The sequence below is a fragment of the Pristiophorus japonicus genome, chromosome 22 (genome assembly GCF_044704955.1).
Source record: "Pristiophorus japonicus isolate sPriJap1 chromosome 22, sPriJap1.hap1, whole genome shotgun sequence".
NCBI lineage: Eukaryota > Metazoa > Chordata > Chondrichthyes > Pristiophoridae > Pristiophorus > Pristiophorus japonicus.
Window position 1 is genome coordinate 18226208 of NC_091998.1, and position 26154 is coordinate 18252361.

At 40.9% G+C, this 26154-nt stretch overlaps 3 protein-coding genes across 6 annotated transcripts in view; 1 reads left to right on the plus strand and 2 right to left on the minus strand.

Moving 5' to 3' along the window:
* The window catches only part of LOC139234875 (vinculin), a 142613-nt gene extending 136038 nt beyond the window's left edge, over positions 1-6575 (plus strand). For both annotated transcript variants that reach the window (XM_070865686.1, XM_070865687.1), the window contains 3 exons: positions 1636-1839; positions 2193-2297; positions 3107-6575. In XM_070865686.1, coding sequence (XP_070721787.1) covers positions 1636-1839; positions 2193-2297; positions 3107-3253 — 456 coding nt within the window. In that variant the 3' untranslated portion in view covers positions 3254-6575. The remainder of the gene's footprint in view (positions 1-1635; positions 1840-2192; positions 2298-3106) is intronic.
* Positions 1-26154, minus strand: part of LOC139234881 (erlin-1-like) — an 843171-nt gene that overhangs the window by 373612 nt on the left and 443405 nt on the right. The window lies entirely within an intron of this gene.
* Positions 7242-24332, minus strand: LOC139234876 (AP-1 complex subunit mu). 3 transcript variants are annotated; one of them, XM_070865689.1, is made up of 8 exons: positions 23945-24330; positions 22300-22471; positions 15598-15735; positions 15282-15367; positions 14967-15100; positions 12220-12427; positions 9838-9982; positions 7244-8174 (listed from the first exon to the last, which is right to left on the minus strand). In XM_070865689.1, exons 1-8 carry the CDS (start codon positions 24215-24217, stop codon positions 8074-8076), a joined length of 1257 nt encoding a protein of 418 aa, XP_070721790.1. In that variant the 5' UTR covers positions 24218-24330; the 3' UTR covers positions 7244-8073. The 3 variants fall into 3 exon arrangements, with proteins under 3 accessions (XP_070721792.1, XP_070721790.1, XP_070721791.1); XM_070865690.1 differs by lacking the exon at positions 7244-8174 and adding an exon at positions 8188-8507 and having other exon boundaries at positions 23945-24332; XM_070865691.1 differs by lacking the exon at positions 22300-22471 and having other exon boundaries at positions 7242-8174; positions 15282-15341; positions 23945-24332.

Below are 26154 nucleotides of genomic sequence, written 5' to 3' on the forward strand. Positions count from 1 at the left end.
GCTTTTGGATACAAAATCAAGGTTAAAGGGACCAATTTTGGGCAGCAGTATCCTGTGCTCAATAACCTTCAAAGTGCTTAGACTCAAGACTTAAAACAAGCATTAGACTCTAATTATATTAATCAGAGGCCTACCACCTCTCTCAGGATCCTGATGCCAAATTGTGGGAAAAAACTGATACATGCTTCATTCAGTTTTTCTGGGCCTATGGAGGCCTAAAAAGCAGGCCTTAACGGGACTGCTGGAGGCTATGAGGAAGAGGTAAGTTTTTCTTTACTTATTTGAATATGTAGGAAGGGGGAGCATAAGACCTCCTCCTGGCTTCTCAGTGCTGCTGTGGGAACTGCTGGACTGCATTCTCCCACATTCTGTCCACTCTTCCCCGCCCCCACCATACCTCCTGCCAGCATTGCAGTGAATCCAGATATTAAAGTGAGCTGCATTGGGACACTTCATCCAGATCTGTATTTCGTCGGTGAGGCCCATTGCTTCATTTACCGCAGGCCTCGCACCATCCCAAACCAGCACATGGAATGGTCACTGTTGACTTGCCATTCATTTTGGGCTCAAAGTGCAATTTCTAGGTCATTGAATCCTTGTCGGGATAACATCTGATCATTCTCAGATTTTTTTTGCCAATTAATGTGCAATTCTCAACAGTGAGCCTTGGAGGCTGTGTGACCTGAGGACCCCCGATAATTGCAGACGACTGATTTGGCCTTGTCAAATGTTCATATTAAATCAACTTCCTGCAGGGTTCAGCGGATGAAGTTTAGAAGTGGAAACCTGGTCAATTTTTTTCTCTCCTTTTGAATCCGGGTGACCGAGGTTAACTGTAGCACATTAGTACTGTCCTTCCCAAAATAAGCTGAACATAGACTGGGCACCGAATCAGCGATCTTGCTGGTCTTCATGGCTCAGCTAATCACAGGATAAAATTTTTGAGTCATCAGGAGAGATACAGTACTTTAAAGAGTGGAATTTCTTAATAGTTTGTTTTCAGATGTGTAGGAAAGTGATTTTACTTCTCATTATACACCAAGTTAAAATTCACAAAATTTGTGAAATTTTACCTCTGCTGTAGGACTTTTTATTTTTGTAACTACTGAATTTATACAAGTTGAGATGTTATTGTGTTTCACAATAGACTACGTTTATAGTTGCTTCACAAAAGTTGAGATAAAGCTGGAAAATGCTTTTGTTTGAAGCTGTTTTTAATCATCAGTAAGCGACTATGTGCTTGAAAATGCATGATACAGCACTTGTCACGTTTGAAAGCTTGGGCTGTAATAACGTTATTTAGTCTTTCCACTAAGAGCACTGCAGGCATAATTTAAAAACTTGGACTTAAAATGCTATTTAATGAGGTAAAGCTAGTTTTGAAAAATCTAAAATGTGCAAATGCATTCTTTGCAGAAATAGATTTGAATTTTTTAAAATTTCTAAACCACTATTCAGTGTAAAATCCTGGGCTAACTGAGGTATCTGCAGACAAATCAATTCAACAAATTATGTAAGGTGCGCAGGGTCTATTGGGACAGCAACCTGGATTGAGACCATGTGCTTGCATTTTTTTTTAAATAACCAAATTGATATGCCAAAATGTTTAATCCTGGATGTGGATTTATTCATCAGGGAAATGACATCATTGGTGCTGCCAAGAGGATGGCCTTGTTGATGGCAGAAATGTCTCGACTGGTGCGTGGTGGCAGTGGAAACAAACGTGCCCTTATTCACTGTGCTAAGGACATAGCTAAGGCATCTGATGAAGTGACGCGACTGGCAAAGGAAGTTGCCAAACAGTGCACTGATAAGCGAATCAGAACTAACCTTCTACAGGTATGGCACATGAACTGAAGCACTGAACAATGAACAGAACTATCAGAATAATAATTCAGTCTGCAGATAGGACTTTATTAAAAAAGTGCCTTTACACACATTCAAGTTGCACAATTCGGATTGGAAGAATGTGATAAATGGCAAAATCCCAGACATAAGCGAAACCTTTCAGAAAGAAAAGAATCATTATATATAGAATCTTCCTCATTTTCTATTGTGTAAAGTTGGGATGCGCAATAAGTACAACCTTGATCGTGTCACCCATGACCCATAGGAAAGAAATTTGAGTGCAATTCATGGTTTTCTATATTTTCTCTGCTGCTTATGTGCTCACTTCCTTCTCTCCATCACAGGTGTGTGAACGAATCCCAACCATCAGCACACAACTTAAAATTCTCTCCACTGTCAAAGCGACAATGTTGGGCCGCACCAACATTAGTGAGGAGGAGTCTGAGCAGGTTAGTCTTCATAATCTTCCAATTTGTGAAACCATGGCCTTGTTCAAACTGACGATGTAACCCATTTATTTTAAAATCACACGTGAAAGATAATTGCTTTGCGTTATATAATTGTGGCTTTAAATCCAAGCACTGGTTAATACTTGAGTCTCTGAAATAAGCCAAGATATTTTTGTGGGATCGTTTTTGACTTCCTAAGCGTTGCACTCCTTGAATGAAACAGATACCAGGAAGGGGCAAAATGTGTGTTGGTTGGAGCAGGGAACAAATAACATGAATCCAGCCAAACTGCTGCTTGTAGGCATCTGACTCGCTCAAGTCATCATCCTTGATCATCACCTTGATCGAATATCACTGTGCTTTCATTGCTTTACCCTTACTCAAGTGGGGTCTAATTGTCCTCATTCATTCTTCTCCACAAAAGCAATTTAATTAGATCCTTTAAGTTTCTTTAAAGATTAGTCTTGCGTTTTAAGTTATTAATGGCGTGACATAGTTGCGGGTAAAAGTATTGTTATACATATGCATCATAATGACTTACCATATTAAACTTACATTCGATTAAAATGATCAGACTTTATCTATTATTTCACTGACGGACTGGGATTTTTAACAGCATTAAGTAATACTTAAGCTGAAAGCAGGTATTAAACCAATTGCGTTTTCCCTTGATAGATTTAACAGCAAGCATATTTATAATAGAATCAACTTGTATGCAAATTTTAGGAGCAAGCGCTTTGTAATTTTTAAATATCTTGCAAACTTTGTTTGTATTGAATGTTTTTTATTACTTTATTTTTTCCTGTCAGGCTACAGAAATGTTGGTTCACAATGCTCAGAACCTGATGCAGTCAGTGAAGGAAACTGTGCGAGAAGCAGAGGCTGCTTCCATTAAGATCAGAACAGATGCAGGATTCACCCTCCGTTGGGTTCGGAAGACTCCATGGTATCAGTAAACCAACAAGTGTGCCTGGTCCTATCCATTTTGGTACAATAATACAAAGAATTTCCCTTGGATGAACAAAATGTTCTACATCTAGAGCACTGGAAGTGTAAAATGAATCCGAATGGCAGTGCTATTTTTTGTTAATTTTTCTAATCCACAGCATTCACTACTAATACAATTATCAGCAAAGATTTTAACACTTGTTAGTATATTCATCTTGCGTGTACGATACTTCTATTAGAATTATGAAAATGTTTAGCTCAAAATTGAAAAAATTGTTTTTTTTTTTACATTTCTTCACAGTTTTTCTAATATCACAAAAATTAAGAACTGTATTTCTTCAATATCTGTTAGCAATTTATCCCTACTGGGCAGAGTGAATTATATTTTTCATCTGATATACAATTGACATAGCAGACAAGCGAGAACTTCTCTATGTCCTGCATTCACAAATATAAAGAATGGCTGGAAGTCTTCTGCGATAGCCAACATGTATGGACATGACCTATACATCAGTATAATGGCGATGTAATGTATTTTGGGGGCAACTTGTGTACACTATTTGCCCAGGTGCCATATGTTTGATCTATCTTAACCTTGAAAGTTGTCTTTTTGTTCAACACTATTACACAGACACTTTATGTACTTGCTGTGGATGGACCTGGATTGTTGTACAGCTGTAGTGCGGCAGAGTACATGCTAAGCTGATTATTAGATTTGTACATGTCCTATTTCTAATTCTTTTGATGCCTGGGATGAATTCAATTACTAAGCCAAAGACTCTGTCTGTTAAATTTCTTTGTAAATTGGTATAGTTTATTGAGAGAAATATGCTACCAATCATGGAACATAGTCTATTATATCAAATGTTTTTGGTATGATGACTCCTGAACAGTGGTAATTGAAGAGCAACAATGTGCTTATCAAATATGAGCACAAAATTGACGTGCTCAAATACTGGTTCAGTGCACTACCTTAAGAGTGGGCATGATGCTACTTCGGATATGTATAACTAGCAGAATCTAGGACTTGATCAGGAATTATTAGCCATTTATGAACTAGATTACGTAACTTTATCTGAAATCCACATTATTATGAGTTCAATTAAATTCTGGACTAAATATATGGTTTATGAAAAGTTTATTGACAATTTAAAGTATCTGATTTGCTTGAAGGGTTTAGTCAATCAATGAGAAAATAAAATAAATTTTTTAGAATTGTATTCTGTTAACATGGCTACATTTGGACAAGAAAATGGTCTATAAAATGCTTTTCATGAGCTAAAACGTAAAGTAATTTGGGTCGGTTGGTTTCAGTGCAAAGAAATAAGAGCAGGTTAAGTCCTTGTAAGCCAAGCTGGTTGTTAGTAATATTTTTAAGATTATTGAGCCATTTCTTGAACTTCATGATAAACTATTTTTATGAGCAAGAAATTGACTTTCATGGTGTGGGTATTTTAATTGAAAATATATTCATGTACAATTGCTTCACAAAAATATATTGTTTAATTTTGCATTCACCCTTACTTTCCATAGGGATCTAAATGAACCAGTGTTTCAAAATTTACTGATTGTGTATTCAGTGAAATGTACTGTGCTGTATTGCTCATATACAATTGTCCAAATGGTTATTTCCATACCATAAGTTGTTAAAACTATTGGAATATTCAACTAATAAAAATCCCCAAAATATATTTCTTCCATATATAAATGGTTTTCAATACCGGCTTCCCAAATAATCAGCAGTATTTGTTACATTTTTCAAAAAGAATCTTTGCAGACCAGATTTTTTTTAAATGTATAAATGTTGACAACTTGGTGTCGAAAACCATAGAAGATAATTTAAAGAAACATTATTGTTGATATTTAGACTTGTTATCTTAAATATTTATGTGCCTGCATACTTTTATTAAGTGATCAGTTACATCTATAATTGACTTTTCATGCACATGTGGAAGTTGTGGCCTTACTTTACCAGACACCACTACAAAAAACAAACTGAAAATGAAAAGGATGAAAAATGAAACTTTCTGCTGTGGCTGCAATTCTTAAGGAGTCGACGCTTATTTATCTTGCAAACTGTTGGCTTTGAGAGCAGGTTAAACGTACACCATGACTGCAGTTGAATTACAATAGTATTTTAATTATCCTGAGAGGATCAATTCTGCAAAACGCAGCATGATTAGTTATTTAATAGTTTGAAAACTGCAGCCACAATTGAGTTTTTGTTGCCAGAAGCTACTTACTCTTCAATATTTCAATCATATGGAGTTGGTTTCATTAGACCTAGTGAAAGATCAAAATAAATCTTGGAACTATTCTGTTGGCCCTAATACTTCAGTTGGCAATGGTGAAAATCATGTGACTGCATGTCAACCATTCACATTCAAGAAGCAAGGGCAAAATGAAATGTACTGTATCTAACTAGTCAGCTTGACCTTTTAAGTAACAGATAATGCATGATATTACTGCAGCTTAAATGTAAATATGGAAACCATTACATTAAGAGGAATTGAAGCTTTAATGGTGAATTCATTACTTCCATTAAATTATATATTTTCTCGAAGTATATTCCTGTTTTTTTTTTTAGCCACTTGGGTTATCGGAGCATTTTGTGATTGTGATTCTGGCAATGCCTGTGGATTCACCATTTTAGTATAAAGCCTTCCTATACTTTATTAAAATGTGTCATGGCATGTGATTTCCACTGGAAACTGTGGATCCTTAAACATAGTGGATAAGAGTTTTGGAATTAGGAATATATTCGGACACCCATGTCCAGTTTTGGTGGAAGGCATTAAAGCGGAGATAAAATTGTAATTAAATGTATAATAAATTATATATTTCTTAAATGTGATGTGGAACAAGTTTTCCACTTGAAATGGCAATTTATCTTTGGTGTTGGGGCTAGATTGACCATTGGCTCTCAATATAAATTACTTAATCATAATTAAGAGAAAGCTGCCCTAGTAATCTACATGGCCACTAAGTAAGGAGAAATAAGAAATTTTAAGTAACTGGCAGAGAACATGAGTTATGTGACAAAAGGAATTCACTAAAATGTAGCTCCTCTTAAGATAAATGAATACCCTGCTATTGAATTGAAAATCAATACTTTGGCTAGTATAGGGTATTTATAAAACCTAGAATACCTATGATCTGTTTGTATGGTAATTCTCTGCATACATTTTGTGGAGTTTTGTTGTATTTTACAAAGAATATGAACAATCCAGAGGAATATATTCATTGGCTATACCAGGATTTATATCTCTTGTCTGAACTAAATTTTAGATATTAGCTGCATTATCAGTACCTGCATTTTTTAAAATAAAATATTTTGTAACATTTTGTTTGTTCATTGTCTACTTCCTTCAGTTGAACATGTTGAATTCATGAGTCCAGCACACAAACATTTAAAGACGTCTTTCTTGTGACTTAAATTATGCACATGTTGAATTTTGGAGATGAAGCTGAATTTTGATTTTTATTTTGCAGAGCTTTAGCGCACATCCTGTTTCAATTGCTGAAATTTTGATTTGAATCCCTGTGTGAACATAGGCAAAGCTGTTAACTGGAGTTTAGCCATTTTGAGTCAACTGTTGTGTTTGATTATGCCCAACATTTGTGATGAAATTGTAGCAGTTTCACCAAAACATTCACCACATAAATTTAAAATTACTTGCATTGTTATCCTTGAATTTCCAAGATATTGGTTGTGGTAGATTAGGAAACCTGACTACTAGCTATTAGGACTGCTGTTCTGTTACCTTGATCATTCTTGATGTAGGGTGTAGATTCTCCAATCTAGTGCTGAATCCTCACTGTCCTTTTTACCTTGAGTGATGTGTATGATTCATCACGCAGTATCTGTTCCAGCTCTATTTAAGATATGCCAAACTAAGGTGCACAATGATATTATCTAATTTAAAATCTGCAACTTGCATTTTCCCCATAGCCAGTACGAAAGGTAGGAACAACTAAATTGCAATGTAACTAATTTTTATTGACAATCAAACCATACATTCAAAAGTACAAAGTGCGACCAAAAAATTATATGTACTAAGTCGATTTATAAGCTACTGGATACTTATTTAAGTCTAAAAGTAGCCTACTTGTAACAATAGCATTGGTATTTTCTTCACTTCGGAATTGTCAGATAAAAAAAACATCCACGTTCCAGAAGTGGATGGTGTATTTAGCAATTCCAATGATTTATATTGAACCATGTTGAAAATTGCAGGCAGGATTTGGTTAGCACACTAATGAGCTCTATTCTGAATAATTCATAAGTATCTGATGCTGTGCATATGAAAGTAATTTACTTTGTATCTGATGCAGTGTGTATGAAAATCATTTGAAGCAGTTATGTGTACTTAAATGGATCTTCCTGGCACAACTTGGCAATGCTAGTTTATCATTTGTACTGTGCCACATTACAGTTGGGCTTTTATAGCATCAAGGTAGAACAGCTTGTATACTGCTGTATTTTTATAAAAACTAGAATATCTAAGTGTGCAAGTTCTATTATTAAGAAATAGAATTTGTGAAAGAATAATGCCTGTTTTAGAAAACAATTTCAATTAAATACCTTAAAGCTAATTTGTTTTTTTACTCCTGTTCAAACATTGTGATTAAGGCAGTTCATTCCACTGAAATATTTCCCCTCATGTTTTCCCTTTACTTTTTACGAATTTACTTAAAGCATTAAGAGAATCCTGGAATAGTTTGAGACAAAAATAGTTAAATTTTGAAAAATAATTCATATTCTGCTTGGCTGAATATCTGATTTCAGGACTTATGCAGTTTTAAGTTTTACACTTTATTTTCTCTCTCATGTCCTGACTTGAAATTTTCCTGCTTTGGTGACGTATTTCACACCTTTAAATGGTTTGTATCTTTCTCCATACATGTCTAGTCGATTCACTTTCAACCCTAGGAGGGAAGCAAATGAATTCTATTTAAAATTCCCACTACTTAGCAAAAATATTTCTTAACTTTTTTAATTAAATCCGTCAATTTCTGCTGACTAAGCGGACAGGTAATGGTTCCAATTTTTGCCATTCTGAACTGCTTGCGACAAGATACATAACCGCAGACTACGGTAATTCAAGATCATTAACCGATTTTTGTCGGCACAAATGCTAATGTTTTATTTTGTAAACATTAGAACCCAAACGTGTGCAGAATATCATCATTGAACCCACGTGTTCAGATCAGAGGCATTTCCAGGGCCTTGACTGGTGCCAGTCCAATGTGCAATGAAGTCTTGGAAAAGGAAGAAAGCAATCAGAGATGGGCACATTTGCCAATATTAAGTATAAGCTGGTTAAGTTAATTAAATTCCACAATAGTGTGTTGTTGATTCAAAAGAGCCGAGAAGCTTGTGTTGACAGAATGAGAATTATTCGGTACCAACTTTACTTGTACAACTACGTAAGCGCTAAAATAAGGCGAGATGAAAATGTGCTACTTTACATTCGCTCAGCACTCTTGCTCCCAGAGTCTGATCTTGGCATAAAGAAACTGAACTTAAATCTATCCCAATCCTTTATAACTTTAAACACTTCCATCAAATTGCTCATTAATCTCCTGTCTTCTAAACAGAACTCTAATTTTTGAAGTTTTTCTTCATATTTGTACTTCCTTGTCGACATCCTAATGAATCTGAACTGTGCCCTCTATTACCTCAACATCCTTCTGATCGTATGTACTTCAACTCTGGCCTTAGTAAGGTTCTTTATAGATTCACCATTACCTCAATTTTTGTATTCTGTACCGCCTGCCATAAACCCAGCATTGGATTTGGTTTCTTAAATGACCATTATCCCTAGAGGTGCTGTATTAATGTTGTCATTCTTCTGCTCTTCCATGTCACTTAGCTTTCTCCTATTAAAAGTGTAATTACTATTTTTATCAACCAATGCCACTTTAAAAAAAAACATTCCACCATCTTACCAATATTTCCTTGCAGCTTCTTTTGCTCCTCAATTATTTACTATGCCTATTGTCGTATCTCTGCAATTTCGGTGCCATTCTCTTGAGCCCTAAATCATCGATCCTCAGAACAGAACCCCCATTGCCCACTGAAACTGTCCTTGGCTCTTATTCTCCGTTTCCCCCCCTTCAAATCAGATTCTAATCCAATGTGCTACCCTACCGGTCTTGTGTTGCATATACACAGAGATCCAAACTCCAGAAATGGAACAGAAAGCAACTCCAAAGCCCTTGACATAGAAGGGAAAACAAGGTAATAGAAGTTGGAAATTGTTTTTATTCTATAAATGTTATTCTTAAGGGTAAATAGCAGGGTATGTAACAACATGGTTGCTCCTGGGACTGATTATTCCCTCCGCCCTCCCAACGGACGTGTTGGGAATTCTGAAGTTTTTTTGGTTGCTTATTGCTTATTTGTAAAGTTTGAATTTAAACCACCAATCAGCATGCTTTGTGCTACATAGACATGTGCCAGAAGCAAAAAATCTTCATGTACAAGTCAACAGTGCTACACATGCAAATTTATTTTGCTGTTTTTGTAACTATTTTTTCCATAATTATGGGTCTGTTTCTTTTTACATGCAAATCCCATTCTGCTCACCTGATATAGCAAGTTGTTGGATCCGAAACTGAACATTTAGTGTTGGATTCTCTTCTGGTTTCGGTGCCCCGGATTGTAGGCTAACTAATCCCTTAAGAGTTGGCAATTTTGGCAAGGTAATTTTCCCAATGTCCCAAATTAACACCTGAAAGAGAGAGCCACAGGATTACATCTAATCACAAAATCGCTCAATTCCCTCTTCATTACTGAAATAAAGGTCAGCTTGAGGGGAACACCTTTTGTTTTAAACAGGTTTACACTAGAAATCTATTTGTTTAGGTTCAGAATCCAACTCGGCAAAGCAGCTTTATAGACGGCTTAAGGCCAAGGTTCAACAAAAAACCTGCGATTTAAAGAACAGATGGTGGGTGGAGAAAGCACAGGAGATTCAGCAGCTGGCTGACAGCCATGATATGCGAGGATTCTTCACCGCAGTCAAGTTCACCCAAGGCCCCACCCCACTGCTGGCCAAGAATGGGGAGACCCTCATCAAGGACACCGAGGCAGTCAGGACCCATTGGAAGGAGCACTTCGAAAATCATCTTAACCAAGACTCTGCCTTTGACTCGATTGCCCTCGATTCCATCCCACAGCATGCTACCCGCCACCATCTTGACAAAACCCCAGCCCTGCACGAGGTAGAAAAGGCCATCTGTCAGTTCAAGAACAAGAAGGCAATGGGTGCAGATGGAATCCCCGCTGAGACACTAAAGTATGGCAGAGAGGCACTATTAGCACAAATGCATGACCTCATCTCATCTGGAAGGAGGAGAGCCTGCCGGGAGATCTGAGATGCAGTAACCGTGACCATCTCTTTAAAAAAAAAAGGGGACAAGTCCGACTGCGGCAACTACAGAGGAAATCTCCATTATCGGCCACTGGGAAGGTCATCACTAGAATCCTCTTCAACCGTCGTCTTCCTGTGGCCGAGGAGCTCCTCCCGGAGTCAGTCAGTGCAGATTCTGTCCACTACGGGGCACAACGGACATGATTTTTACGGCACGACAACTGCAAGAGAAGTACAGGGAACAACACCAACCCTTGTCCATGGCCGCCTTTGACCTTTACAAAGGCCTTCGATACTATGAACCGCGAGGGACAATGGAACGTCATCCTCTGTTTCGGCTGCCCCCAAAAGTTGTTGCCATCCTCCGCCTGCTCCACAACGATCCTGACCAATGGATCCACCACAGACCCAATCCATGTCCAGACCGGGGTCAAGCAGGGCTGCATCATCGCGCCAACCCCCTTCTCAATCTTCCTCGCTGCAATGCTCCACCTCACACTCAAAAAGCTCCCTGCTGGAGTGGAACGAAACTACAGAACCAATGGGAACCTGTTCGACCTTCGTCGTCTCCAGGCCAGATCCAAGACCGTCCCATCCTCTCTCATCGCGCTACAGTATGTGGACGACGCTTGCGTCTGCGCTCATTCAGAGACTGAACTCCAAGTCATAGTCAACATCTTCAGAGGCGTACGAAAGCAGGCCTTACACTAAACATCTGTAAGGCAAAAGGTCCTCCAGCAACCTAATCCACGGCGCGGCCCTGGAAAACGTGGACCACTTTCCATACCTTGGGAGCCTATTATCAGCAAGGGCAGACATCGACGACGAAGTTCAACACCACCTCCAGTGCACCAGCGCAGCCTTCGGTTGCCTGAGGAAGAGTGTTTTTGAAGATTAGGCCCTCAAATCTGGCACCAAGCTCATGTTTACAGGGCTGCAGTATACAGTAGACACCTCCTGTCAGTAGACACCTCAAATTGCTGGAGAAATACCACCAGTGTTGTCAAGATCCTGCAAATCCCCTGGGAGGACAGACACACCAACATCTGTGTTCTCAGGCCAGCATCGAAGCACTGACCACACTCGACCAGCTCCATTGGGCGGGCCACATTGTTCGCGTGCCTGACACAAGACTCCCAAAGCAAGCGCTCTACTCAAAACTACTACACGGCAGGCGAGCCCAGGGTGGGCAGAGGAAACGTTTCAAGGACACCCTCAGCCTCGTTGATAAAATGTAACATCCCCATCGACATCTGGGAGTCCCTGGCCAAAGACCATCCTAAGTGGAGGAAGAGCATCCGGGAGGGCGCTGAGCACCAAGTTTCATCGCCAAGAGCATGCAGAAATCAAGCGCAGGCAGTGGACGGAGCGTGCTGCAAACCTGTCTTCTCACCCACCCTTTTCTTCAACGACTGTCTGTCACACCTGTGAGAGACTGTACATCCCATATTGGACTGTACACTCACCTGAGTGGAAGCAAGTCTTCTTCGATTTTGAGGGACTGCCGATGATGATGATTAATGTTTTAACAGTAATGTTACATTTTTTTGCAAGACAAAAGTATGTAATTGCATGAATGAAGTGCTGAGACTTACCTTGGCGACTGGATCAAATGTATAATTGCCCTGTGCTGCAGTAAGGGTCATATTGAGCACCCCTTTAGGCATATGAATAATCACTAGAACGCTGTCCACTGTTGTTCCCATGGTCTGTTTTGGCCCAATTGTTATATCAAATCGCCCTGAAGATCCATTTTCTCTGAAGCTGATGTTGTGTTTTACATAAACTGGTATTGCCACCAAGCTGCAAATACAAATCTTGATGAATATGGATGTTAAGCTTATCCAGGTATCTTGCATAACCTAAAACAAATTAAATGCGGTGTGTGTGTGTGTGTGTGTGTGTGTGTGTGACTGGTTAAAGCATAACTCCAACCAATCCCTAATTAATTTATTCCTTGGTCAGATTTCCTTGGGCATCATTCTCAGTTGTGAGGACAAATAGAAACCTTGCTTTAAGATCTCCTCCATTATCAAGCTGACCACTGAGGAGGAACTCAATAGTGATTACAGTGACCTGCCACCAAGCTGCAAATACAAATCTTGATGAATATGGATGTTAAGCTTATCCAGGTATCTTGCATAACCTAAAACAAATTAAATGCGGTGTGTGTGTGTGTGTGTGTGTGTGTGACTGATTAAAGCATAACTCCAACCAATCCCTAATTAATTTATTCCTTGGTCAGATTTCCTTGGGCATCATTCTCAGTTGTGAGGACAAATAGAAACCTTGCTTTAAGATCTCCTCCATTATCAAGCTGACCACTGAGGAGGAACTCAATAGTGATTACAGTGACCTTCTCATTGTTCTATCCCCTGACAGCACAGCTAAAATCATAAACTTACCGAGCGGAAAGTCAAGTACACCACAAAAATAAATTCATGCTCATTCATATACATTTAAGCCATTGGCAAAATTAACAATCCAATTGTCTTCAAATATTAAACGGCAAAAAGTACATGTTTTAAAATTTACATTTTTAAAGGAACTGCTCCTTCCCTGTGCTGCAAAGCTTCACTGCTTTTTGTGGGAGATAGTTCCACACTTCTACCACCTTTTTGAGTGAAGAAGTAATTTCTGACCCCCCACCTCTACTGAAAGGCCTGCCGGCATCTGATTTTAAGGTTATGTCGCCTTGTCCTAGACTCCCCCACCAATGTGAAACATTTCTCTCTACCCTTTCCAAATCCAAAAAAACTCAAATACCCCCATAACCATCTATAGTCCAGTCAATATAAGCCTAGTTTATGTAATCTCTGCTTAATTTAATCCTTGGAGCCCTGGTAACATTCTGGTGAATCTGCACTTCATTCCTTCCAAGGCCAATATAACCTGAGGTGTGGTGCCCAGACTGTAAACAGTACTCCAGACATGGTCTAACCAGAGCTTTGTATAGCTGTAGCAAAACTCACCCTCCACCCCCCCTCCCCCTTTTATATCCCAACCCTCTAATTATAAAGGCCAACATTTCATTAGCCTTAAGATTATTTTCTGTACCTGACGACATTATTGCTGATCTGTCTACATGGACCCCTAAATCTTGTTGGACCTCCACTGTTGCGAGATTTTCACCATTTAAAGAATACTTGACCCTATCCTTTTTTGGTCCAAAATGGATGGCCTCACACTTGTCTGCATTGAAATCTATCTGCCACAATTTTGCCCACTCGCTTAAATTATCGATTTTAATTTTATGCTCCTGTCTATGCTACTTACCCTGCCACAAATCTGTGTCATTGGCAAACTTGGATAAAATAAGAGATCCATAGATCGAAGTCACTAATAAATATGGTGAATAGTTGAGATCTTTGTGGGACACTATTAGTCACTTCCAATTTGAGTACATGCCCATTATCCCTACCTTCTGTCTTCTATCACCTAACTCGGTCAATAATTTGCCTACAATTCCACGAGCTTCAATTTTAGCTAACAGTCTCTGGTGCAGAACCTTATCGACTGCCTTCTAGAAGTCCATACAAATGACATCCATTGAGATTTCCCTGTTCCTCCTGTCTTTAAATTCTCTATCATTTTGGGCCACAACCTCCTCCAGACATTCTCTCCTTGCAACACCCTTTGAGTGTTTTGACTCTGGCCTCCTGGGCATTCTCCCTTCCTCTGTCCCACCAACAGGGACTGAGATTTCAGCTGCATGGCCTGACCCTGTGACATTAATACATTTCTACAACTTCAAATACCTTCTCAAAACCCATAATTTCTCAAGCCTTCAATTACCCCATCTAATGTTCCCGCAGTAGCTCTTGCTACGAGGCTGTCGGGTCCCATATAAAATGCAAGGTTGTTGGAGTTGTGAAAATGGAGGTTTAAAAAATGTATTGTTGATCCTTACAAGGAACTTATGATAGTGGGGCAACTTGAAAAGCTACTCCCACCCAAACAGTTCATAGAAGCCTGAGTTTTTAAAAAAACACACAAACCAATTAGAACAATGTCCGAGGAGTAAGGATGCAAGATCATTTTTTGTTACTGGTGAATGGAACTGACCTAAACTTACAACTGCCATGTGTGAGTTATAAAAATATTCCAATTCTCTATACTCCTACCTCTGCCTGCCATTATCACATTTGTAATTTATTAATATTGAACATTAGTTGGCAATGGTAAGAATGTCAAAAGAATGAACAGGAATTGTTTAACAATATCAAGTTCTGTCTGGCACTTTCCTATTTTGAGCAATGCATTGTTGTAAGTCACATTTATTTCCCATTTATTGTCCTGGAACAAACACTTATTTTATTATGTTTAGAAAAGAAAGTTTTACTTTTGTGAGCTGACATGGTAAGACATCAAACGGAAATTTCCATCTGGAGGAATGAATGACAGAACTCGCTCAGATTCCCATCTTTTAAAACGAACACATGGATGGAAGCTGACGTCATCTAGCAGCCGCGGATTCTGCCGTTGATGAAAATTGAAGTGTATTTTAAGGCAGTTGAGTAATTGGCATATTAACATTTAATGCATTCAGGCAGTTGATGAAATATACATTTTAAAAAGTTCTGTATTTTGTCAAGTTATTATAGGGATGCATTTTTTAATTAAAAGATTAGTTCAAATTGTGCAAAATGTTACTTACCATAAAGGAAAGGCTGAGGTCTGGCATTCCAGTTAGCTTGATGCAAGCATCGATAACCCCCTGGATTTCAGCAAAGACAGTTGATCCTGGCATAAAAAAAATAACTCTACCAAAACTAAAGCCATTTAAAAATGTATGTTAATTTGTGCAAACTAATTAGAAACAAAATGAATTAATGCTTAGCATGGTGAAGCCAGTGATCATACGTGCAGATAGGGAGTGCTTTTCCGCTTTAACTGATCCTGAAATGTTTTGCTAACAGTTTTTGGGGCTGTTTGGCTGCAGAGGAAACAAAAGTTACAAAATAAACTGTTACCTGATTTGTCAATGATGGCATCGATTTCTTCCGTAACATCAAAATAAGCTTCATTATTTGTATACTTAACTCCTGCTCTTCGCCAAGGGATATTAGACAGTTGCCCAGTAGGAAGTTGATCTCCGACATTACTGCTACCTAACAGAATTTAAAAAATTAAAAATGTATAACAGTGGCCCCAAGTTTCCACATGATTTGCGCCTGATTTTTAGGAGCAACTGGTGGAGAACGGACTATCTTAGAAATCGCAATTCTCCACATTTTTTTTTTCTGCAGTTCTAGTCAGATAGAACAGTTCTACTTTGGAACAGAATTTTTTCTTCAAAAGGGGACGTGTCCGGCCACTGACGCCTGATTTCAAAGTTTCCACAGTGAAAATGTACTCCAAACTAAAGTAGAATGGAGCAAGTGAAGATTTTTGTAGAACTGAAAAAACCTGTTCTACACATTAAAAAATCAGGCGCAGGTTACAAATTAGGCGTCCAGAACGAGGTGGCGGGGGGGGGGAGGAAGGGAAGTCATTACATTCTACAATCAATCCTTATTTATACTTCTACAAATATTATGCAAATAAATCCAACCTGAATAAACATTTATAAGCCAAGAAAAGATTAAATAAACCATCTTCCAACCTGTGTGAAAGTGCTTCAGCCATCGTTTGTTGCCGCGGGGGGGGGTGGGGAAGGAAACCGCCGTTTGTTGCCGCGGAGGGGAGGGAGGGGAAGGGAAGGAAACCGCCGTTTGTTGCCGCGGAGGGGAGGGAGGGGAAGGAGACAGCGGTTTGTTGCCGCCGTGGAGGGGAGGGAGGGGGAGGAAACCGCTGTTTGTTGCCGTGGAGGGGAGGGAGGGGAAGGAGACAGCGGTTTGTTGCCGCCAGGGGGGAGGAAACTGCCGTTTGTTGCCGTGGGGAGGGGAAGGAGACAGTGAGAAGGGTAGCCTCAGTGCTGATGGCAATGTGCTTTTATTAAAAAATGTTCAAAAATTAAAAGGCTACAAAGAACTACAAAAATGGCCGAGTGCCAATGTTTCCTTCACACTGCGCGTGCGCGAATGCTCCAACGCGCACGCGCAGCGTTGCCGGCAGGAAAAAAACTAATTTAAATAGTACCCGCCCCCTCCCACTTACAAAATCAGCGCAAGTGTAGGCTCCGCCCCCCTGGGCGCCGCGCCAAACAGACAAGGAGCTGCAAAGCGCTCGAGAATAGCGTGTTTTTTTTCTGGCGCCGTTTTAGGCGCGAAAAACGGGCACCCAGCTCGGCGGGGCGCTCGTTTTTTATCCTGTGGAAACTTGGGCCCTATATATCCATCTTTATGGTAGTTTGAGTATTTTAATATTGTACATTTTCTATTGGTAATTCGACATTCTCCACAATGGGTTTCTGAACAATAGAAACTGTTTAGTGGTGAATTTCATATGCAGTTCCGTAATGTTTTCCAACTTAATCAAAAGATATGGATGTGTTGAACTTAAGATTTTTTCTGTTCCTACAAATTCTTGTTAAAATACGCAATAGGAACAAGGAAATTGTTGCAAAAACATTTAAGCAGCTTATGCATCTTCTGACTACTTCAGTGATCTCAATTACAAAGACCACTGGAGGGATGATTACAGTGCAGTCCCCTTCCTCTTTCTCTTTCTCTCATCCATTTGGACCAATGATCAGAGAGAGAGAGAATGCCAGCAACAGTGCGACTATGGAGGCAGAACTAATTTAAATTGCACTGAATTTAAATTCTCATTCACATAGCTAATTATAGATGGATAGACAGATGGGTGGTCTCATGGTCTGTACGTTCAATTTGTTGACGTTCTGTTTTGAAGACTGAGGATGCTGTTACACACCAACTTAGCATTGCACAATGCCAAAGTTGGCATGTAAATGCAGATCTAGAATCTTATAGCACAGAAAGAGGCAGTCAGCCTGTCGTGCATGTGCTGACTCTGTGAAAGAGCTGCCCATTATAATCCCACTCTCTCGCCTTTTCTCCATATCCCTGCATAATAGTCCTCGTCAAGTACACGTCCAATTGCCTTTTGAAAGTTTGTCTGGAATCTGCTTCCACCACTCTTTCAGGAAGTGCATTCCAAATTTTAACAACCCTCTGTACGAAAGGTTTTTGTCTTATTTTAAATCTGTGACCTCTGGTTGCCAACCCGCTTGAAACCTAACCAGTGATTTGTAAAGGTTTAGCACGACTTCCTTGTCCTTGTATTCAATGCCCCTATTTACAAAGACAAGAATCCCATATGCTTTCTTAGCTTATTTGCCCTGCCACTTTCAAAGATTTGTGAATATGCATTCCAGGTTCCTCTGCTCTTGCACTCCCCTCAAAATACTGCTATTTTCATAGCAAAATCATCACTTTCATTTGGAGGGAGGAGAGCACGCCAGGAAATCTCAGATGCAGTGATCATGTCCATTTTTAAAAAGGGGAACAAATTCGACAGCAGCAACTACAGGGGAATCTCCCTGCTATCAACCACTGGGAAGGTTGTCGCTAGAGTTCTCCTCAACCGTCTTCTTCCTGTGTCCGAGGAGCTCCTACGGGAAACAACGGACATGATCTTTGCAGCACGACAACTACAGGAAAAATGCAAGGAGCAGCGGCAGCCCTCACACATCGATCTCACAAAGGCCTTTGACGCTGTCGACCGTGCGGTTTATTGAGTGTCCTCCTCCGTTGTGGATGCCTCCGAAGGTTTGTCAGCATCCTTCGCCTGCTCCACGACGACATGCAGGCCGTGATCCTTACCAGTGGACCCATTACAGACCCATTTCACATCCAGACCGGGGTTAAACAGGGCTGCGTCATCGCTCCAACCCTCTACTCAATCTTCCTCGCTGCCATGCTCCACCTCACTGTCGACAAGCTCGCCGCTGAAGTGGAACTAAACTACAGAATCAGTGGGAGCTATTTAACCTACACCGCCTCCAGGCCAGGTCCAAGATCACCCAAACCTCTGTCATTGAACTACAGTACGCGGACGACGCCTGCGTCTGCACACATTCTGAGGCTGAACTCCAGGATATGGTCGATGTATTCATCGAGGCATATGAAAGCATAGGCCTTACGCTTAATATCCATAAGACAAATGTTCTCCACCAGCCTGTCCTTGCCGCACCGCACTGCCCTCCCCCAGTCATCAAGATTCACGGCGCGGCCCTCAAACGTGGACCACTTCCCATACCTCGGGAGCCTTTTTGTCAACAAAGGCAGACATTGATGCGGAGATTCAACATTGCCTCCAGTGCGCCAGTGCAGCCTTTGGCCGCCTGAGGAAAAGAGTGTTCGAAGACCAGGCGCTCAAATCTATCACCAAGCTCATGGTCTACAGGGCTGTAATAATACCCGCTCTCCTGTAGGGATCAGAGACATGGACAATGTACAGAAGACATATCAAGTTGCTGGAGATATATCACCAACGATGTCTCTGCAAGATCCTGAAAATCCCCTGGGACGACAGACGCACCAACATCAGTGTCCTCACCCAGGCTAACATCCCCAGCATTGAAGCGCTAACCACACTCAATCAGCTTCGCTGGGCAGGCCACTTCGAGAATCTCGTGTCTGGCATGAGAACTAAGCAATTGCTCGACGCAGAGCTGCTTCATGGCAAACGAGCCAAAGGTGGGCAGCGGAAACGTTACAAGGACACCCTCAAAGCCTCCTTGGTGAAGTGCGGCATCACTACTGACACCTGGGAGACCCTGGCCGAAGACCGCTCTAGGTGGAGAAAGTGCATTGGGAAGGGTGTTGAGCTCTTCGAATCTCAACGCCGCGAGCGTGAAGAGGTCAGGCACAGGCAGCGGAAGGAGCATGCGGTAAACCAGTCCCGCTCCCCCCCGAATGTCTGTCCCACCTGTGACAGGGTCTGTGGCTCACGTGTTGGACTATTCAGCTACCAAAGAACTCACTTTAGTAGTGGAAGCACGTCTTCCTCGATTCCAAGGGACTGCCTATGATGACTGCCTCTCCATGTTGTTCCTCCCAAAGTGCACCACTTCGCACTTATCCATCTTAAATTTGCATCTGCCATGTGTCTGCCCATTTCATCAGTCTATGTTCTGAAGTCTGCTACTATCCTGCTTACTATTTATTATGATGCCAAGTTTTGTATCAGCCATGAACTTTGAAATTGTACTCCCTAACCCAAGTCCAGATCATTTAAATATAACATAAAAAACACTAGTATTCATACTGATGGCAGATCAGTATAATGTGGATAAATGTGAGGTTATCCACTTAGGTGGCAAAAACACGAAGGCAGAATATTATCTGAATGGTGGCAGATTAGGAAAAGGGGAGGTGCAACGAGACCTGGGTGTCATGGTACATCAATCATTGAAAGTTGGCATGCAGGTACAGCAGGCGGTGAAGAAGGCAAATGGTCTGTTGGCCTTCATAGCTAGGGGATTTGAGTTTAGGAGCAGGGAGGTCTTACTGCAGTTGTACAGAGCCTTGGTGAGGCCTCACCTGGAATATTATGTTCAGTTTTGGTCTCCTAATCTGAGGAAGGACGTTCTTGCTATTGAGGGAGTGCAGCGAAAGTTCACCAGACTGATTTCCGGGATCGCAGAACTGACATATGAGGAGAAATCGGATCAACTGGGCCTGTATTCACTGGAGTTTAGAAACATCTATAAAATTCTGACGGGATTGGACAGGTGAGATGCAGGAAGAATGTTCCTGATGATTTGGAAGTCCAGAACCAGGGGACGTAGTCTAAGGATAATGGGTAAGCCATTTAGGACTGAGATGAGGAGAAACTTCTTCACTGAGAGTTGTTAATCTGTGGAATTCCCTACCGCAGAGAGTTGTTGATATCAGTTCATGGGATATATTCAAGAGAGTGTTAGATATGGCCCTTACGGCTAAAGGGATCAAGGGGTATGGAGAGATAGCAGGAAAGGGGTACAGAGGGAATGATCAGCCATGATCTTATTGAATGGTGGTGCAGGCTGGAGGGCCGAACGGCCTACTCCTGCACCTATTTTCTATGTTTCTATGATCCCGGGGGGGGGCACTACATACACTCCAGTCAGAAAAACATTCATTCATCACTACTCTCTGCCTCCTATCCCTTAGCCAATTATATACCCATGTTACCACTGTCCCTTTAATACCATGCACTTCTATTTCATGAATAAGTCTGTTATGTGGTACTTTAATCAAATGCCTTTTGAAAGTTCATATATACACTATCTACTGCATTCGTGTCAGCTGTGGCTTAATATGTGACACTCTCGCCTGAGTCAGAAGATTGAGGGTTCAAGTCCTACTCCAGGGACTTGAGCACAAAAAAATCTAGGCTGACATTCCAATTCAGTGCTGAGGGAGCACTGCACTGTCGGAGGTGCCGTCTTTCGGATGTGACGTTAAACTGAGGCCGCGTCTGTTCTCTCAATTGGATGTAAAAGAGCACATGCCACTATTTTGAAGTAGAGCTGGGGAGTTATCCCCGGTGCACTGGCCAATATTTATCCCACATTCATCAACACAAAAAACATTGGGGCTGAAATTGCGATTGGAGGCTTCCCACGTGCAATTGCCTCCGATCTGAAACATTTCTACAAAAGTGCCTGGTGGTCCCGGAGGAGCGTGGGATTCGGTGAGGAGGCTTTCTCTTCCTGCGCTGCAAAGCGCACTTCCGTTCCTCGCGGTTCCAACGCAGAAGGTGCAGTCACGTGTGATTGCTCAGCCTATCGGGTACAGTATTCCACAGCAGTTTCATTAATAGCAATGAGAACTCCGTATCTACGAGTTCTTATTGGTATTAATGAGAAAAAAACAAACACACTTTACACAAAAAATAAACACACCTCACATAATTAAAATTAAAGTTAATATCTTGGAGAAAATTTTTTTTTAAGTTTGTAAAAAGTTTTTAAAATTATGGTTAAAAATAAATGAATGCACTGGGCAGGGTTTTTAAAAATGTGTTACAAATATATAATAAAATAAAATTTTAATGTTTTTAAACTCTTATGCCTGTAAAAGTAGGCTATATGTCTGCTTTTATCAGGCACAAAATTTTGAAGACATTTTCTGGGCAAGATATAGGTAAATCCCGCAATCTCGCACCCGATATGCGTGAGATCTGTTAAAGCCGGTTTTCAGCATGTGCGCATTGTGCGCTGAAAAGCGGCTTTTGCAATGCCTTCCTGGGTCTGTAGATACTCAGTACGGACCTGGGGAGGCCAGGATTTCCACGCCAATATCTGGTCATTATCACATTGCTGTTTGTGGGAGCTTGCTGTGCGCAAATTGGCTGCCACGTTTCCCACATTACAACACTTCAAAAGTACTTCATTGTCTGCATAGTGCTTTGAAACATCCAGTGGTGATGTAAGGCGCTATATAAATGTAAGTCTTTCTTTCATCATATTGTAATTTCAAAGGGATTAAAATGGACTTAAACCACCAGAAAATTAACGGTTGGTTTTAGAATGACTTAGTTGACCAAACTCAAAGTATACACAGTCGCAACTTACTTTTGATTCACTTTGTAGAGCATAAAATCTCTGAAATGAACTAATTATTTAATCCTTTCCCATCTGTTGAGTTGCTTTTGTGGCGCGGTTGAAGGGCTAAACAGTGACTGCTTTGCCACCTTTGGAGGATGCAAATTTGGCCACTGGCGCAAAGTGATTGTTTGAAATGATATCAAAATATTTGCAAGGCAGAAGAACTGCTTCTTACCTGTAATAGTATTAACAACTGAACGAAGAATTGTAGGAGGTTTAATGAGTTCTTTTAAGATATTGGATTCAGTAGCCAGTGGGAAACCGTTATCCAACATCTCTTCCAGGATCTCGTACACGATCACAACATTGTCCTTAATTGTAGCCTCAGAGCATTCTCCAAAATAATCCTGAAAGAAAGAAAGACTTGCATTTACATAGCGGCTTTCATGACCATCGAACATCTCAAAGCGCTTTACCGCCAATGAAGTACTTTGCGTGTAGTCACTGTTGTAATGTGGGAAACGCGGCAGCCAATTTGCGCACAGCAAGCTCCCACAAACAGCAATGTAATAATGAAAAGATAATCTGTTTTTGTTATGTTGATTGAGGGATCCTGCTCTTCGAAATAATGCCAGGGAATCTTTTATGTCCACTTGAGAGAGCAGACGGGGCTTCTGTTTAAAGCCTCATCCGAAAAATGACACCTCCGACGATGCGGCACTCCCTCAGTTCTTCACTGGAGTGTCAACCTAGATTTATGTGCTCAAGACCCTGAAGTGGGACTTGAACCCACCCCCTTATGATTCAGAGGCAGGTGTGCTGACATTGGCTCAGTTGGCTGAAGAACAATTCGTTCCACTATAAGAACATTAGAAGAAATAGCAGAAGTCGGCCATAAGACCCCTCGAGCCTGCTCCGCCATTCAATAAGATCATGGCTGAGCTGATCATAGACTCAGCTCCACTTCCCTACTCTCTCCACACAACCCCTTTATCGTTTAAGAAACTGACTATCTCTGTCTTAAATTTATTTAATTTTTTTTTTCTAGAAATTTTTCGTAGCCAATCGTTTCCAATTCTTTGTCAAGTCACAAACGCCAGAGGTCACCCTGCACCAGTCAAGGATCACTCTGCGCCAATGCTCTTAGCCAAAAGGCCTAGAGCCACTGCACCGTTCCTGGAAGTACTGCAATACCAGGTTCGTGCCATGGAGGTGGATGGGTCAGGTCCCCCACACACCTCCGTGGAGGTGGATGGGTCAAGCCATCCCATTATTTAATGTCCCAGATTCCACAGCTCTCTGAGGCAGCGAATTCTACAGACTCACAACCCTCCAAAAAGAAATTTCTCCTCATCACTGTTCTAAATGGGCGGCCCCTTATTCTAAGATCATGCCCTCTAGTTCTAGTCTCCCTCACCAGTGGAAACGACCTCTCTACATCCACCTTGTCAAGCACCGTCATAATCTTATACATTTCTATAAGATCATCTCTCATTCTTCTGAATTCCAATGAGCAGAGGCCCAACCTACTCAACCTTTCGTCATAAGTCAACCCCCTCATCCCAGGAATCAACCGAGTGAACCTTCTCTGAACTGCCTCCAAAGCAAGTATATCCTTTTGTAAATATGTACAGATTGGTACTAATGCATTACTTAAATTTAAGTAATGCATTAGTACCAATCTGTACATTGACGATTTTGAGCGTTCAACATGAAATGCTGTATTGCTAAATTTCATATTTATACGCATGGCATTATTCAAATGTAATTCATTGAATGTTTTAATAAATTGACATGGGATGCCATGCATACGATACCGATTTTGCTGGCTTGAGTTACTCTGAAAGACGCGTTTTTGTTTCCTCTAAATATGCACAAACCTGTAAAGTTTCTGCCACTCGATGGAGAAACTCAATGACAAAGAGCGGGGGCACTTCGGATTGGATGACGGCGACGAAGAAAATGTTGTGGGTGTAGATGCTGACGAGGTAATGGTGAGGCGTGGGGATGACCGGCGGTACATTCTCCGCCTCGCCAGCTTTCCCCTGGGCCTCGAAAAAATAGTCACAAACCGAGCGGCTCACCACACTCTTCCAGTGTTTCTCCAGAAATATATCGCCGGGGTTGTTAATCAGAAACAGACTGTGGATCATTTTTTTACGCCAGGCTAATTGTTTCACCCCTGAAGGTGAGACGATAAAGTCGCACTGTTAGCAACGATTGACTCAATCCTGAAACACCCACCGCAATATGACGGCCCGCCGGAAGCCGGCTCCCTCCCTCTCCTCCCCATATCCTGCTTAAAAGAAACAGACACCAAAAATTATAATTCAATATTTCTACAAAACCAAAAAATACTGCGGATGCTGGAAATCTACAAAAAAAACAGAAAATGTTGGAAATAGTCAGCAGTTCAGACAGCATCTGTGCAGAGAGAAACAGTGTTAACAGTGTCAGGTCCAAAGATCATTAAATATTTGTAGATCACAGCAAATAAACAGAAATTCCCCATGACCAACGAAACGATATAAGTTTTCTTTATTTTGGACGTCATCATCATCATCATAGGCAGTCCCTCGAATCCAGAAATGACTTGCTTCCACATCAAAAAATTCACAGGTGTTTCAATGAAGAACGTAATATTCCAGATCACAAACTGCCTATTGAAGGGTGGAAGATGCCTGTGCGTGGATTTTTTTAACGTGTGGTGGCCGTTGCACACCAGCCACCACACAGGCTTGACAGAGCTAGGTCTTGGTCCAGTGGCAAGGATTAACCAAGACGACCGGAGACCAGTTCGATTAGGAGCACCAAACTATATTTTGCACGTAATATCTTGGAAACAGTATACATGTTTTACTTTTGGACTGCAAGCAATATAAATGGAAAAGGTAATAGTAAAAGAATATTATGCATTTATTGTAGTTACATAAATGTACTGTGAATGGAATATTGGAATGTACACCTTCAACACCGCCTTGCCAACTCTGGACGTGTTTTGGAGGTTTCAGAAGAACATAAGAATTAGGAGCCGGAGTCAGCCATACGGCCCCTCGAGCCTGCTCAGCCATTCAATAAGATCATTGCTGATCTTCGACCTCAACTCCACTTTCCGCACAATCCCCATATCCCTTGATTCCTCTAGAGTCCAAAAATGTATCAATCTCAGCCTTGAATACACTCAACGACTGAGCATCGACAGCCCTTTGGGGTAGAGAATTCCAAAGATTCACTAGTTTAATTGCATGATCCAACCAGCTGTCCTGTTTCTGTCTATCTCCAATATTTTTTTATGAAGAAAATGAAAATAAAGCTTGGTTTTTAATGCTCCTTGATTTTGCTCTCGGCTTGCTGTCAGTCGTGTCTTTAATACTTGAAGACTTGAGGGAATCAGGATAATCTTGGAAAGTTGGTAACCCGACACCTGAATCACTTTTTTTTTGGGGGGGGGACTGTAATAATTTGCAGTGGGTGCACCAAAACTGTGTAAAAATATAAGAAAAAAAGAGTAATGTTTAATCTTTATTGAGTTTAATTAATTAATTACTTTAATTAAAGATTTTATTAATTTTTTCTGAGTTTACTACCCTCCTGTCCTCCCTTAACCTCTCCCTACATGTGAATTCCTCAACCTATATTCACGGCCACTCCCTTGACCTTGCCATCTCCTGTGGCTTCCCTATTCCTACTTTGTCAATTATAGTTAAGGCCATCTCTGGCTATTTACTTGTATTGCACTCTACCCACACCCCCCTTCCCCTACCCAATCCTACTTCCTTCTTCATCTGTCCTGGAAAATATTCTCTCCAACTTTCTTACAACTGCACTTATCAACTCCAGCCTGTCCACAGCCTTTGGCCCTCCTTTCACCATGAAATTTCTGCAGCCACCGATCTGCTCAACCACACCCTCACCACCACCTTTGATGTCCTACTCCCTATTAAAATCATTACTCTCTCTCACCCTAGCCATTCCCCTGGTACGGCCCTCAGCTTCACTCCCTCAAGTCCAAGGGCCGCAGACTTAAACGGAAGTGTCGGACAACTGGTTTAGCCATTCACTGCCAGATCTGGCTGGTCCACATAAAGTA

Excerpts from the sequence above, each read along its gene's own strand:
- LOC139234876 (XM_070865689.1), bottom strand. The coding sequence starts at position 24,217 with ATGATCCACAGTCTGTTTCTGATTAACAACCCCGGCGATATATTTCTG. Across the intron at positions 15,368-15,597 it reads TGCCATCATTGACAAATCAG|GATCAACTGTCTTTGCTGAA; the intron begins GTAACAGTTTAT and ends TTTTTATGCCAG. Across the intron at positions 15,101-15,281 it reads ACCTCAGCCTTTCCTTTATG|AATCCGCGGCTGCTAGATGA; the intron begins GTAAGTAACATT and ends CATCAACGGCAG.